This window comes from Chinchilla lanigera, unplaced genomic scaffold (assembly GCF_000276665.1).
Source record: "Chinchilla lanigera isolate Chin_1 unplaced genomic scaffold, ChiLan1.0 scaffold00168, whole genome shotgun sequence".
Lineage (NCBI taxonomy): Eukaryota > Metazoa > Chordata > Mammalia > Rodentia > Chinchillidae > Chinchilla > Chinchilla lanigera.
The window spans coordinates 669,659-684,538 of NW_004955569.1; the positions used below are offsets into that span (position 1 = coordinate 669,659).

At 36.7% G+C, this 14,880-nt stretch overlaps 1 protein-coding gene across 1 annotated transcript in view; it reads left to right on the forward strand.

Moving 5' to 3' along the window:
• Positions 1-12,183, forward strand: part of LOC102029676 (zinc finger protein 709) — a 22,168-nt gene extending 9,985 nt beyond the window's left edge. Inside the window, exons 2-4 of the mRNA XM_013509370.1 lie at positions 6,466-6,592; positions 6,778-6,850; positions 8,199-12,183. Coding sequence (XP_013364824.1) covers positions 6,466-6,592; positions 6,778-6,850; positions 8,199-10,125 — 2,127 coding nt within the window. The 3' untranslated portion in view covers positions 10,126-12,183. The remainder of the gene's footprint in view (positions 1-6,465; positions 6,593-6,777; positions 6,851-8,198) is intronic.
• Positions 12,184-14,880: the final 2,697 nt, after the last annotated feature.

Genomic DNA, 14,880 nt, shown 5'->3' on the forward strand with positions numbered 1-14,880 from the left:
CTTGCCAGGCAGGCCCTGTGCCGCTGAGCTAAATCCCCAGCCCCTATTTCAGAATTTAGAATAATGACTTACAATGAAAAGCATCACACGCCTTGGACATCAGTCTTCATTTGAAGCAGTGTATTAGGACTGTGCACTGATTTTGTTCACACCATTTTTTGTTGTAGAATTGGTTTGTGTTCAGCAGACAGTTATACTTTTGAGCTCAAAAGCAAAATTGGGAAAAATCAAAGGTCAAAATTCACCTGATTGTGGTGAATGGCTCTGCTCAGTATTGAGACTGTGGACAAGGGAGCAATTTCACCTTTGATGATGACTATGCTGTGAAGTCATAGTCACCTTTGATGTGACTATGCTGATGACTAAGCCCCAGACTGAAATTTCCTGGCTTCCCATATTTCCCTGTCTCACGACCTGTGATTGAGCTACCCTGGGCTGCATAGGCTCTAGTAATTTGTATAACCATGGGATAACCTATTGAGTGTGGGTTCCTTTGTGAATAGTGGTGAAGCAGGCTTCTTACCTAACCAGCTTCCTTTTTGCTCCTTTGAAGGAAGTTTCTTGTTGAATATACAAGTTCGCTCAAGGACTTAAGAATTGCTTTTCAAAATTTCACCATAAGATTGTGATTGTCTTGGTTTAAAATCCAATGTAGAATTGATGACATCTGAAGAATCAAGGCAATATTTAGATGCAAGTGTTTGTTTTGCATTTATCATAAATATGTGCAAATATGTATAGAATCAGAATAGAGCTGAGAAAATCAACTGTGATTCCCTGCACTACAGTTCCCTGATTTCTGATAACTACCTCCATGTTGGCCACAGGATCGTGTTGTAGAATTTCTTTGGCCCTTAATGATCTCATCAAGCAAAATGTTATTTGGTTTCCACTCTTTGGAAAAGGAATGAATTAATAACTGAGGTTACTATATCATTATTATAATGGTAGAAATGGTATTCTAGGTTTCAGTTGGAAAACCTCATGGACCCTCAATTGTAGGGAAGTTCATAGTTCAGCTATTTCATTTTCCTACTCCACTGCCCCTGGACTTGTATTATTTTAAGTGTGTTTTGGTGTTTTTAATCTTTCGTGTGCCTAAAAATGTTACTGTAGATTTTTTTCTGCAAGTGATACTGAATGAGAGTTTTTGATAGAATAAGAAAAAATAGGGGCTGGGGATTTAGCTCAGTGGCAAAAGCGCCTGCCTGGCAAGCGCAAGGTCGTGAGTTTGGTTCCAGGTACCGGAGAAAAAACAAAAAAAAAAAGAAAAAATACTGGTCTGCAGGTGATAAAATATTCAAAATTTGTACAAATGTTCATACACAAATTTTAAGATAATTTTTACAGATATGTATATTGTACTTTGGCGATATGTAGAATTATTTATACATGTAAATGTAATATATTTTTATGATTTTTATCTTGTGCTTATTGCAGCTCTTTCTTTTCTTTTTTTTTTTTTGGCTTTTTTGAGACAGGGTCTTGCTATGCAGTTCAGGCTAGTGTTGAGCTCACTTTGTAGCCTAGGCCGGCCTTGAATTCACAATAATCCTCTTGCCTCAGCCTCCCAAGTGCTGGGATTACAGGCGTGTGCCACCACGCCCAGCTACAGCTCTGTCATATGTGGTTTTAACATTGGTGACAATATGCCCCTGTGGTTTCCATATGGTGTAATCTTTACAATTTCCAATCCAATTATTTATATCTGATACATATTTACATGGAAAGCTTGTGTACTTTTTGCTAGGTACATAGTCTATGTTTGATATCTTCTTAATTCTATTAATTTTTTCTTGGCACTTTAATATTTCTAACACATGCATTGATGCTATATGCAAGTGAAGACTATTTTGTGTGTTCCATCTTAATCTACTCTTATTAATTTTTGTTCATGTATTTTTTTCAATATTAATTCATATAATTTTAAGATTGTTTTCCAGGATTTCATTGTAACGTATTAATTTTTTTTTAAGAGTAGAACACACTTATTGAAGGAAAGAAAGCGCCTATCCAAGAGAGGGACAGAAGGGGGGCCCGAGTGGGTTGTCCCTAGATTAATTTTTGAAATGCCTTTGATACTTTCATTGATTTCTACTCTGTTGTCTATTATAATCCTCATGAATATTGAGCAATGAAATGTTACATTGTCTGTGGAGTAATTTTCATTTTTTATGTTGCCATTTTTTTCTCTAACTCTCAGAAGTTGATATTTTTGTTTTTCTCCTATAGGTACATTCGATGTTGTTAATGTCTTTAGAAGTACTCATTACTGGGTATTTGAAATAATTATAAGATATACATTCACTTTCATATGTTATAAAATCCTTAATAAATCAATCTTTTCACTTGAAATGTGTCATTTAAAACTTGTAATTTAATATCAAATTCTTTTTTATTCTTGTTTTCTATTTTAAAGACAAGAAATAATTTAAAAACAGTAGAAACAGTACAGAATTTCATTAAACAAGATGATAGGAATTCAGCAATGGTTGTTTTATTGCATATTGTCTTCAAATTAGTTGTTAAGATTACCAGGAATAAGCATGCAAAATTAATAAAAAAATTTAAAAAAGGAAAATTTAAGCATTGACTGTTCCTTTCTATAGATTGGTGGAAATTAGCAGTACAATTATCCCAGCTGTCCTGTCTCTATACATACATATTTCTTCACCTTCTTTCTTTTTTCCTTTCTCTAGTCTCAATTGTTCTTTGCCTCTGAGCAGTTTCTTTCCCTTTCACAATATCTACTGTGCTTTTTGCATTTTATTTACTCTTACGGATTCTTACGCAAATTCTCAGGAATATTGTAAATATATTTCTGCAATTCATTTCTAATGTTTTTTAATATTGTGTAAGAATTTGCTTGGAATAATTTCAATTCTTTTGAAGACATAATGTGTTGGGAGCCACTGGAGCTGGATATTGGTCATATGTGTGAGGACAAGACAGAGCCTGAGTGCCTTATGCAGTCAAGCTACCTCAGTAATGAAAACACCATCCTGCTTGGACAATTACAGTCGTTAGTCTCTAAGCAGCATTATCCTGATACTAACTATCCTGATACTAACTTTGCAAGATTGTAAAATAGATGCATCTACTGTTGAAGTCAGTCCTCTTGCCCATCAGGTAAGAGGTAACGCCACCTGAGCCCAGCTATTGTCTCTTGTCTTCATTTTCTAAATCCTCTCCCCATTTTCTCCCGGGGACCACTGAGAGAACACCGAGTCCCACAGTAATGTTCTTTATTGTTTTCTAATAATGGTCGATGAGGATGAATATATCTTGTGGTTTTGCGAAGACTGTATATGGTGCAGTTATGGGCTAAGACGTTATGCAATATCCTGCAAATCCCTTGGTAATATGATGTTGTTTTCACTTGTGATTATGCAGAATTTTCTGCCTTCTTCAGCTGTCAAGTACTGATGGAGTTGTTCAAAGTCTGCAGACACAGTTGTAAATAAATGATTTTTGTTTTCACATTCATGTTTTTGCCTTATGCACTGTTTAGAGGAATATGCATTAGGAGCTGTTCTTAGAGAATTGCCTTTTGTATCATTGTCTGATCACTTAATTTGAGGTACACATTGAATATTATCAGTTTAATATTCTCAGCAGATTTTATTAAACTAATACTAGACTTGGATGTCTTTTTGCATGGCTTCCTATTTAACCAATCCTCATCTGTGTACATATAATAACTACTGTTGTCCAGGTAGTGATAGGATTTGCACCATACCCCAGGTGTGTGGACATTGAGCAGCTCTGATAATTGTTCTCCCTTTCTCTGACAATCTGAACTATTCTCCTGAGGACCAGCATAGGGTTTGACCACTGCTTACTGGGAATCTGTAGGACTCAGTCTTTGCAAGTGGGCTTGCTTATTCCTGGCTCATCTGTGTAACATGCCTCAAGTTCTCATGTATTTAAAGGCAGACAAACAGATAAAGTACATGAACTTTTCAATGGTTATTTACTATTTAAATATTTTCTAACAACTTTGATCCTTAAAGAAACTTTGAGATTTAATGATAATAAAGACATAAATGTCCTGCATGTATTCAGAATATCTCATCATTGCGCCATAGACAATGGATGAAAGTATCCAGGTGACAAACACACTACCTGACTCCCGTATGTCTTCTTGACGTATTGTCCGTCAGCTGCTTTCCACCTTTGGAAACTTTTCCTAAGTTTAACGTGTGTACTTCTCCATGAAGAATGTTCTTATTTTCTTCCTTGGAATTTTCAGTATTACAGAAATTGCACAAGGAGAGCCGGGGATATAGCTCAGCAGCACAAGTGCCTGCCTGGCAAGTGCAAGGTCCTGAGTTTGATTCCTGGCACAAAAAAAAAAAAAAAAAAAAAGAAATTGCACAGGGAAGTAATTTGGGAGGCTTTATTTTCCCTTTACTGTTCTTCATAAATTCTAATATGTGAAAAAAGGAAAAGTACTTTCTAATCAGTTCCGTTGGTGATGAGATTCAAGTTTTTTTTAAGTTTATTTGACAAGGATTACATCAGTGTACGTGAATAACAACAGAATGTATTCCCTGGAATGGGAAAGGAGTCATTGGTCTGTCAGTTTTGGTAAACTCCTAAGTAAAGGAGATGGGTATGGAGTATATCCGTTGGTTCTTAATGCATGCAGGAGTCTTATTGTATTCTTCCACACCTCAGTTTTCTTTGGTTATATTGTCAAATAGTGCATGGGCTTGTTTTATTTATTTTATTAAGTTTATTGGTACAATCTAGATATATACAATGCTCACATTTATCATAGGGAATTTGAACCTGTGCATCATTTACATTGGTTTGACTCTTATTCTCCCATTCCCCTCCTGTCCTTTCAACCCTATTCCCCCCCTTACAAAGCTTTGTTTCCATTTTGTCCTTCTTATTTTTTCTTTTCCTTTCCATCCTTTTCCCATCCCCCCAGTTTCCCTTTCCTTTTCTTCCCATTTCACCATATCTCTTGTACAGTTTGGTTCTTCTTTACACTTTCAGTTTTTTCACACCAGTGAGACAATGTGATACTTACACGTGTGTGTTGTGTTTATTTCACTTGAGTATGATCTGAAGAACTACCATTTGAGCAATAAAAGTCTCAAATTTAGCCTTTATGGTGGAGTAGTACTCTATTATATATATATCTTTTTATCTATTCTTTGTTTGGTGGGCATTGGGGTTGTTTCCAGAATTAAGCTATTAGAAACTGTGCCGCTATAAGTATGGTTGTGTATTAATTGCTGTGATACGATGCTTTTAGTTATTTTGAGAGAATACCAAGAAGGGGAATAGCTGGGTCAAATAAGATGTCTTGTCCTAGTTTTTTGAGAATGCTGCACACATTTCCACGGTGGTTGCATCAGTCTACACTCCCACCAAGAGTGGAGAAGTGTTCCCTTTTCACCACAGCCTCTCCAGCATTTCTTACTGATTGATTTTCTGATTTTACTCATTCTTTCTTAAGTGAGGTGGAATCTCAGCGTCGTTTTAATTTCCATCAGTCAAAGGTCACGATGGACCTGTTTTTCTATTCATTGTTTTTCTTGAGTCAGATGTATTGCAGGTATGTTTTAGATATGTTCATTGATCTTTTCTGTGTATGGAAAATCTTGGAATTATGTACACAGTAAATACCTGGCTGAAGTTTTTCTTTTATAATTAATGCTTAATTACCTTGTGATATCTTTACTTTTTGGGGCAGGAGTACCGGGGATTGAATTCACGACCTTGCGCTTGCTAGGCAGGCGCTTATGCCACTGAGCTAAATCCCCAGCCCATACCTTGTGATATCTTTACTTTCAAAGTGTCCAATGTGTTTTAATCCTGTTCTTCCCCTCATGAATCTCCCTTCGGTGCTCCTAGAATTTATATCTGAGTGCAAAGCGATCATTTCCTGTCACTGAACTATAATATGCCACTCTTCCATTATTTTCATGGTCCAGACTTGCTCTAATAATACCTTTTTTGCATTATCATTTTCATTAGTGTTCATAAAATATATTTAAAGTTCCATTACATTTTTTTCTATGAAACTGGATTCAAATTTCAAAATGCAACCTGAGACCATCCAAGAAAAAAATGAGTTAATTGTCTGAAGAATTAGATTGGAAAACAATTATCATCTGTGGTTTCTTGGAACCATTCATTAAATATTTATCTGTCCTTGTGTTTTTTTGAATGGTAATTTGCAGGCACCCACTATGAGCTCTATTTTAGAAACAGTGCACGAATAAAATTTCTGTCACCTTGCTGGGCAACTAGTTCTACTGTTCTGCTGTTGCTGTAGGAGTGAGTTGAAATCTAGCATCAGAATTGCTGTGTGTGAAAATATGTGCATATACTTTACTTGGTGCCCAAGGCATGAAGTTAGTACTTGAAGGAAGTGGCATCAATTGAGCTTTCACTCAGGATGTGAGTCTCAACCTTCTTTCAGAATATGTATATGTGATTATTTAGGAGGCAGTGACCTTGGAGGATGTAGCTGTGAACTTCACCATGGAGGAGTGGGCTGTGATGAATCCATCTCAAAAGAAGCTCTACAGAGATGTGATGCAGGAAACATTTATGAATATGACTGCTATAGGTAAGGGTACCATTTTCTCTTGTGTACAATGAGAGAACATTGGTTCTTGCTGATTAGTATATATTCATTAAATAGAATATGACAACATTTTGAGGAACATCACAAGCCTGCTAACATTATGCCATGAATCAGAAACTGTTACCTGCTAATTTCTATAAATGATGTAATGACTTTATATTTCCAAGGTTACAATTTAGGAAGAACCTGGGAATGCTCTCAAATTGAAGAAGAATACAAAAATTGCTCCAGAAATCTAAGGTAATATGCATTTATAAATAATACTAATGTTCACTGAGTTGTTATGTGAGCAGAAATATTGCAAGCAAAGAAACTCTACAAATGAGATCGTGGTTAAATTTATTTAATTGCACAAAAATCTCCAGATATGCGTACAGATTGCTTTTCTGTAATCTGACTATTGAATACAGAAGTACACCAGTCCAAGAAACGTAAGTTAGTGATTAAGCAACAAGAGACACTAACTCACACATCAGTATGAAAAAATTCTTTTGTGAGCAACATCATGAAAATGTGTGAAATTGCATTTAAACATATATGAACACAATTTTTGTAATTTGATGGGAACTCATCTTCAAGATACCTAATTATGTATATGTATATATGACTATGACACATACGTTATCTAAAAATTTCTAACATGGAAGAGGTATGTATAGTGCAACTGAATCGTAGTGATTTTCTAAAACAAAACAAAAAAAAAAACTTAAAAAAAAAAGGAAACACCCTCCAGATAAACATGCTTACTCATACTCAGAGCAGCATATGCATGTATTCACAAGTTAATTTCAGGGAATCAGGATACCTAATCTTTTGGAACAGCCTAGATATCCATCATTTTATGCATGGATAAAGGGAATGTGGGATAGGCTGAACATGGTGTTGCCTTTTTATATTCCCATCACTCTAGTAAGCTGTGACAGCAGGATGACAACATGAAGTTCACCCTTACCGAATGGATGATCAATGAGAATCTGTCACAAAGTAAAAAAATAAAATAATCTAGAAGAGTAATTTATTGCTAAGACTATTGCTTAGTTTTCAGCAATGAAAAAAATACGCTATTCCACCATAAAGAAGAAAATTGTATGTTTGACATACAGAAAAACGGGGCTACATCTCATAAAGTTAAATGGCATATCAGACACAGAAAGTCAATTTTGATGACTTTTTCTTTTATATGAGATAGCAAAATGTAAGTGAGGAACTAAAATTAAGGAGAAGTAATAGAGAACAGAAAGGCTAATTTGCTGGAGAGAGAAAAAAAGATGACCAGGGTGAGGAGACAAGGGGAAATAGATGTGGGAAAAGGTGTCAAAATGATCACATCATGATACACATATGTATCAGTGACCTAAATGAAACTAGACTTTAACGTTTTGCAAACATGTATCAATTTAAAATTCCCAAATGAATCAGATCCTTTGGAAAATGGAAAGCTTCCCCTTTTGAAGGAAACCTCCAGGGATATAGGTTTTTATTCTCAAAATTCGTTAGTCAACATCAAGCCAGGACTTGGCCTGGTAAATTATTGATATGAAGAACTTTATGTTATGATTGATAATTTTGTCTTTTTTTTTCTTTAAAGAAATGAAGAGGTAGTGAAATTCTATCAAAATAAACCTTGGAATCAACATGGAAAAACATTCCTTTGGACTTCAGAGGAGAATGTGGAAATGCAACAGACTGCTCTAAAACAAGCTGAAAGCCTTCCCTGTAGAAAGCCCCTGATTGGACATTTATCATTAAACATGTCTGTTTTTTCTCACACTGGACTGAAGCCACGTGAGTATTTGGACTTTGATGATAAGCTATGTAATTGTAATGAACATGAAGAAACCTGCAGTGATTTACAGTCATTTCAGAAGAATGCAGGAACAAAGCCTGGAGAGAAAGCCTATCAATATGAGGAATGTGGGAAAACCTACTGTGAACTCAAGGAAAGAATTTACCCTGGAATGGAGACCTTAGTATGCCAGAAAAGAGTGAAAGGCTCCAGCACTCCCAGTGGTATTAAAATCCATGAAAGAATTCACACTGGTAAGAAACCCTATATATGTAACCAGTGTGGAAAAGGATTTGCTGCTAAGTCTTCATTTCTTAGACACAAACGAACCCACACAGGTGAGAAAGCCTATATATGTAAGCAATGTGGGAAAGCATTCACTACACCGAGTTACTGTAAAATACATGAAAGAAGTCACACTGGGGAGAAGCCCTATGTATGTGAGAAATGTGGAAAAGCATTCACTAGACAGATGTGTTATAAAATACATGAAAGAATTCACACTGGGGAGAAGCCCTATGCGTGTAAACAATGTGATAAAACATTCACTACACTGAGTAATCGCAAAATTCATGAAAGAAGTCACAATGGGGTGAAACCCTATGCATGTAAGCAGTGTGGGAAATCATTCGCTACACTGAGTTATTGTAAAACACATGAAAGAATTCACACTGGCGACAACCCATATGTATGTGAGAAATGTGGAAAGGTATTCACTACACTGAACTATTGCAAAACACATGAAAGAATTCACACTGGTGAGAAACCCTATGTATGTAAACAATGTGGAAAAGGATTTGCTGATAAATCTGTATTTCACAGACATAGACAAATCCACACAGGTCGTAAAACCTATATATGTAAGCAGTGTGGGAAAGCATTCACTACACTGAGTTACTGTAAAATACATGAAAGAAATCACACTGGCGAGAAACTGTATGTATGTGAGAAATGTGGAAAAGCATTCACTACCCTGGGTTATCGTAAAATACATGAAAGAAGTCACATTGCTGAGAAACCATATATGTGTGAGACATGTGGAAAAGGATTTGTCGATAAGTCTATATTTTGTAGACATAAACGAACCCACACAGGTGAGAAAGCCTTTATATGTAAGCAATGTGGGAAAGCATTTACTACAATGAGTAATTGTAAAAAACACGAAAGAAGTCACACTGGGGAGAAACCCTATGCATGTAAACAGTGTGGGAAAGCATTCACTTCACTGAGTTATTGCAAAATACATGAAAGAAATCACTCTGGGGAGAAACCATATGTATGTGCAAAATGTGGAAAAGCATTCACTACACAGAGTTACTTTAAAATACATGAAAGACTTCACACTGGTGAAAGGCCCTATGTATGTGTGCAGTGTGGAAAAGGATTTGCTGATATGTCTGTATTTAATAGACATAAACGAACCCACACAGGTGAGAGAGCCTATGTATGTAAGCAATGTGGGAAGGCATTCACTACACCGAGTTCTTGTAAAATTCATGAAAGAAGTCACTCCGGGGAAAGACCCTATGTATGTGTGCAATGTGGAAAAGGGTTTGCTGATAAGTCTGTATTTTTTAGACATAAACGAGTCCACACAGGTGAGAAACCCTATGCCTGTAAGCAATGTGGGAAAGCTTTCACAACACTGAGTTATTGTCAAGTACATGAAAGAAATCACACTTGTAAGAAACTGTATGTGAGAAATGTGGAAAAACCTTCAGTACACTGAATTATTATAAAGTACATAAAATAAGTCTCACTCAGGAGAAGCTAAGCAGCGTGGGAAAGAATTTGCTGATAAATCTATATTTCATAGACATAAATGAATCCAAGCAGGTGAGAAAGCCTATATATATGTAAGCAATGTGGGAAAGCACTCACTACACTGAGTTACTGTAAAATACGTGAAAGAATTCACACTGGGGAGAAACTATGCATATAAACAATATGGGAAAGCATTCGGCTCACACAGTAACTTTAAAAGGCATGAAAGTATTCACACTGGGCAGAAACACTATATATGTAAGAAATGTAGGAAAAGATTCACTCTACACCATTATTAAGTGCTCATGCTAAAGGGAGGCCTTATGTGTTAAGGCAGTGAGGGTATGGATTCAGTACGCACAGATGTTAGCAAGGCATGAAAGAACTGACATTGGGGAGAAACCCTTTGTGTGCAAGGTGGGAAAGACTTTTCTACATACAAATATTGTGAAAGACTTGAATTCACACAGGTCAGTAACTATGCAAGTAAACTGTGAAAAAAGATTTGGTAGTCCTAGATCTCACTGTTCCGGAGCTCCATGTGTATAAATAATGGGAAAATTTTCAATGAACAGCTGTTACTAACTACATGAAAGATGTCACACTGGGGAGAAACCCTGTATATTTAGGCCTAATTTGACAATCCTGTGAAAATTGCTATTGTAATAGAGCCCTATATAATTTCATTGAAAATTTTGTTATCAATATCCCCTCATAAATTTTCTAGAAAGTACACACCCAGATGGAGATACCTTCGAATGTATCCCTTCTGAGTTCTTTAGTTAATCACTTGTAAACGTCTGAATGATGTGTCTGTAGTCTTTACAGTGAAAATTTTGACATAATATATTTTTGTGGAAGCTGTCTGTAAACTTAATATAATTAAACAAGGTTAATGGAAATGTATGTCTCACTTCCAAATAGGCTTACCAGTTACGTGGTTTTAATTTTGTTTTTCCCGTGGGGAGGTATATGCTACTAAAAGATAACTGGTATTCATTGTTTTTTAATTCATGGGATTTCCCAGTAGCTTTGATTTAATTTTTTGGTGTATACAATTCTTACCCTGTGTAAAGAAAGATTTTTGAATTTGATTTTCTACATGTATACATATTTAGACATGTGAATTTATATTTTTGAAAAGTTCATTTGTTTTCACAATTTATAGATTACCAAATGTTTCATTTTTTATATCCTAACAAGATATCTACATATATCAAAACAATTAGGTCAGGTGAATAAATCACCTGTTTTGCTTTTATGTTGGGGTCACTATTACCATCAGCATTTTACTTTTTATGCTTATATTGGTATGACTTGTAATTTTGTATTATTGTTACAACCACTTCTAACAAAAAATAAACCATACTGCAGTGAGTATCTGATTGTGACAGATCAGATGGACCATGGCTTGTGTTTTAAAAGGATATCATGTACTACAGTAATGTGTAAGTCTGTACCTACTAGAGAAACAGATTTAATGTGAGATTTACAAATATATAAGAATTTTTAAAATTTGCCTGCAATGCTGCCCACAGAATCAGATGTGGAAGAATGCAAAAGGTTTGTCTATTAACTGGATTTCAAAAAATCCAGTTGAAGGCTTAGAGTCCACTGTAGTGTCCCATGCAAAGCTACCAGGAGACCAAAGTGTCTGTGCAAGAAGACTGAATGGTCTTACCTGGAGATTAAAGAGATGTTGCTGCTGAGCTAGAGACGGAACAGTCTGTGCGGGAAGCCAGGAGATGCCTTCCAAGGTAATGGTGAATACTGGAGCTCCTCATAGAGACAGAACAAACTTTCTTTTTTGTTTCTTTTTTATACCATTATGGCGGCAATCCTTCCTCTGGTTGATTGATCTTCTAACCCCAGCTCTTTGCAGCAAGAATTTAGTTGGGCATGCAATACTCAAGTTGACACAATCAGTTAGCTATCACAATCCACCCACTGACAACTTCACAGCCAGACATTTCTTTAAACTATGGTTTCCAAATAAAAAGAGGAGCTTCTAAATACACTGAATGTGTTATAACTGTCCTGTATACAAATGGAAATACACTAATTCCTTCCACACAGTAAAGGGAAGTGTTCTTTGGGCTATGCTTAGTGAAATAATTCATAACGAATATTCTAACATAGGTTGAGCAAGATTTAAACAGTATTGTCTCAGTATTATACTACAATAGAAGCATATTAGGAAAGAATTATTACAATTATCCTTATTTCTGTAGCTGATCATGGGGTTGAACCTTGTGTTTAGATCTAAGTTGCACAACCCATTCTGTATTTCCTTGTCTTTGAGAAAGTACCTCAGGTGTTCTTAGTTCTTTCGTTCTTATTGTGACCCATACCTTTATCACTAAGATTTCTGGGCCATTGTACATTCTGTCAGGATTGGATTGTTACAGCTTTCGCTTAACTTTAATAAGGGCATGATAATACTAGTAGGAACCCCAAGGCATTTCCTGCATGCTAAGTTTATTTTTTCGTTCCTCCATTGTGAAGTAATAGTTTAATTCCCATGAGAACTTGGGTCAGTCACTCCTCTCAACACTGTAATCCCCTTAGCTTGTTCCCTCAGAGTCATAAGGAGATCAAAATGACCAGAGGAAGTCTTCACTTTCAACTCAGTGATACCATGGTTGTGCTTCCTGGTATAAGCTTTTCCTCCTCTAGAAGTAAGACTTCTTTCTAAGGCAGTAGAGCATAAGGTCATGAGAACAGGGTGCAGAAATTTTGCTAGTAGAGCACTGCATGTAATGGGAGTGGTATCACTTTTTCACCCTTTCATTCATGAACCGTAAGTTGCAGGACCATAAATCCTGGCTATGGGAAACATGGTACCATATAGTGAGGGCTGACTGAAAACATACACAGCCTGTTGAAGGACTTTGCACTGTCTTGCAAGCTATTGCTATCTTACTTGTGTTGCAACTATGTCTTGAAAACACCATTCCATATTTCTATCAAACCATCTGCTTCTGGATGGTGAGGAACATTTTAAGACCAGTGAATTCCATGAGCATGAGCCTATTGCCTCACTTCTGTGGACATCAGATGTGTTCCTTGATGAAGCACTACATACAGGCAAGGCAAACCCATATCCAGAATAAATGTCTATACCAGTAAAGACAGCACACTCCTTTCCGTGATGGAAGCTCTCCAATACAATCCATTTGCCAACAGATCAAGAGCTGATCGACCTAACAAATGGTGCCATATTTAGGAATCAGTGTTGGCCTTTGCTGCTGGCATATTGGTCATTCAATAGTGGTTGTAGTGAGGTCAGGCTTTGTGAGTGGGAATCCATGTTGCAGAGCATACATACGCTCCATCCCTGCCAAATAGCTTAATGGACTCTTTAAGAGTCCATTGTTCAGTGAACGGGATGATTTGAGAGAGAAGTTAACTGCTATCTGCGGAATGGGTCATCTTGTCTTGTGTATTAAAGTTGTCTATTGCTGAGGTCACTTTTGGGTGAGGGTTTATTTGGGGTACAAATATTTTTACATGCTTTGCCCCTTTAGATAGGTCTAGCCATATATATCATCTCAAAATATTGTCAAGTATTTTCCGGTTATATCCCTCCAACTTCCTGAACACCCAGCCAAATGGTTGACTACAGTACAGGTGTCAGTGTGTAGTCACGTATCTGCACATCTTCCCTTCCAGGCAAAATATACTAACAGACTCATTGCAAAAAGTTCTACCCACTGTGAATATATCTCTTCACCACTGTCCATCAGGGATGTCCTGGTACGGGATTGTAATGCTGAAGCTGCCAGTTGACAGGTAGTGCATGCATACCATCGAGAACCATCTGTAAACGGCGGCTATCCTTTCTTTTTCTAACAGCTGATCATATGATACACCCCATGATGTCATAGGTGCATGTTAGGAAAAAGAATGTAATTGTGCAAGTGTAGAAGCAATGGGCATCTGAGGAGCTTCTCCATGTAACTTACTTGTGCCCTGTTCACCTGTTTTCACTATCATATATATCCCATTTTCATTTAATGATAAGAAAGCTGCAGTGCACGTTCCACATAGGGCTCAGTAGATCAGATAACACTTGACTCGTGATCGGTACCTCATGTGCCAAGGTAACCTGGTGTCCCAAGGTCAGGTATTTAACTTCCATTAAGGCCAAAAGCTATTTTTCCAAGGGAGAGTAATTTTTAAGGAAAAAAGTTTTAAAAATTCATAACAAATTGATAGGAGAAGGAATAGTAATTGTTCACAGATAATGGCAGTGTCTTGCTTCACAATCCTGAAAGTCTCAGATTTCACCAAGGAGGGCCTTCCAGAGACTATAAACAGCATTCCTACCTGCCACTGACAAAATACCATTCAATCTGGTGGATTATATAACCCCAGTGGCAGAGCAGCCTGCACATCTGCCTGGACCTGTTGCAGAGGCTTTCCTTGTTCAGGGACCCATGCAAAATGTAGCTTTCTGAGTCACTCAGAGATGGGACAGTTGAACACTTGAATGAAGAATGTGTTCTGCAATATGAAAAAAGTCAACTAGGCATTGTGCTTATTTTCTGGTTGTAGAGGAAGCCAGACCAACAACTTTTCTTGTAAAAGACATATCTCCACATGCCCCAAAACCAATGGATTAGTAAAAATTTCACTCCAGTAGAAGGACATGAATTTTTATTGTGATGCATTTCCCATGGCTTGGTTCTCAAAATTTTTACTGAAAAACCCAGAGCGG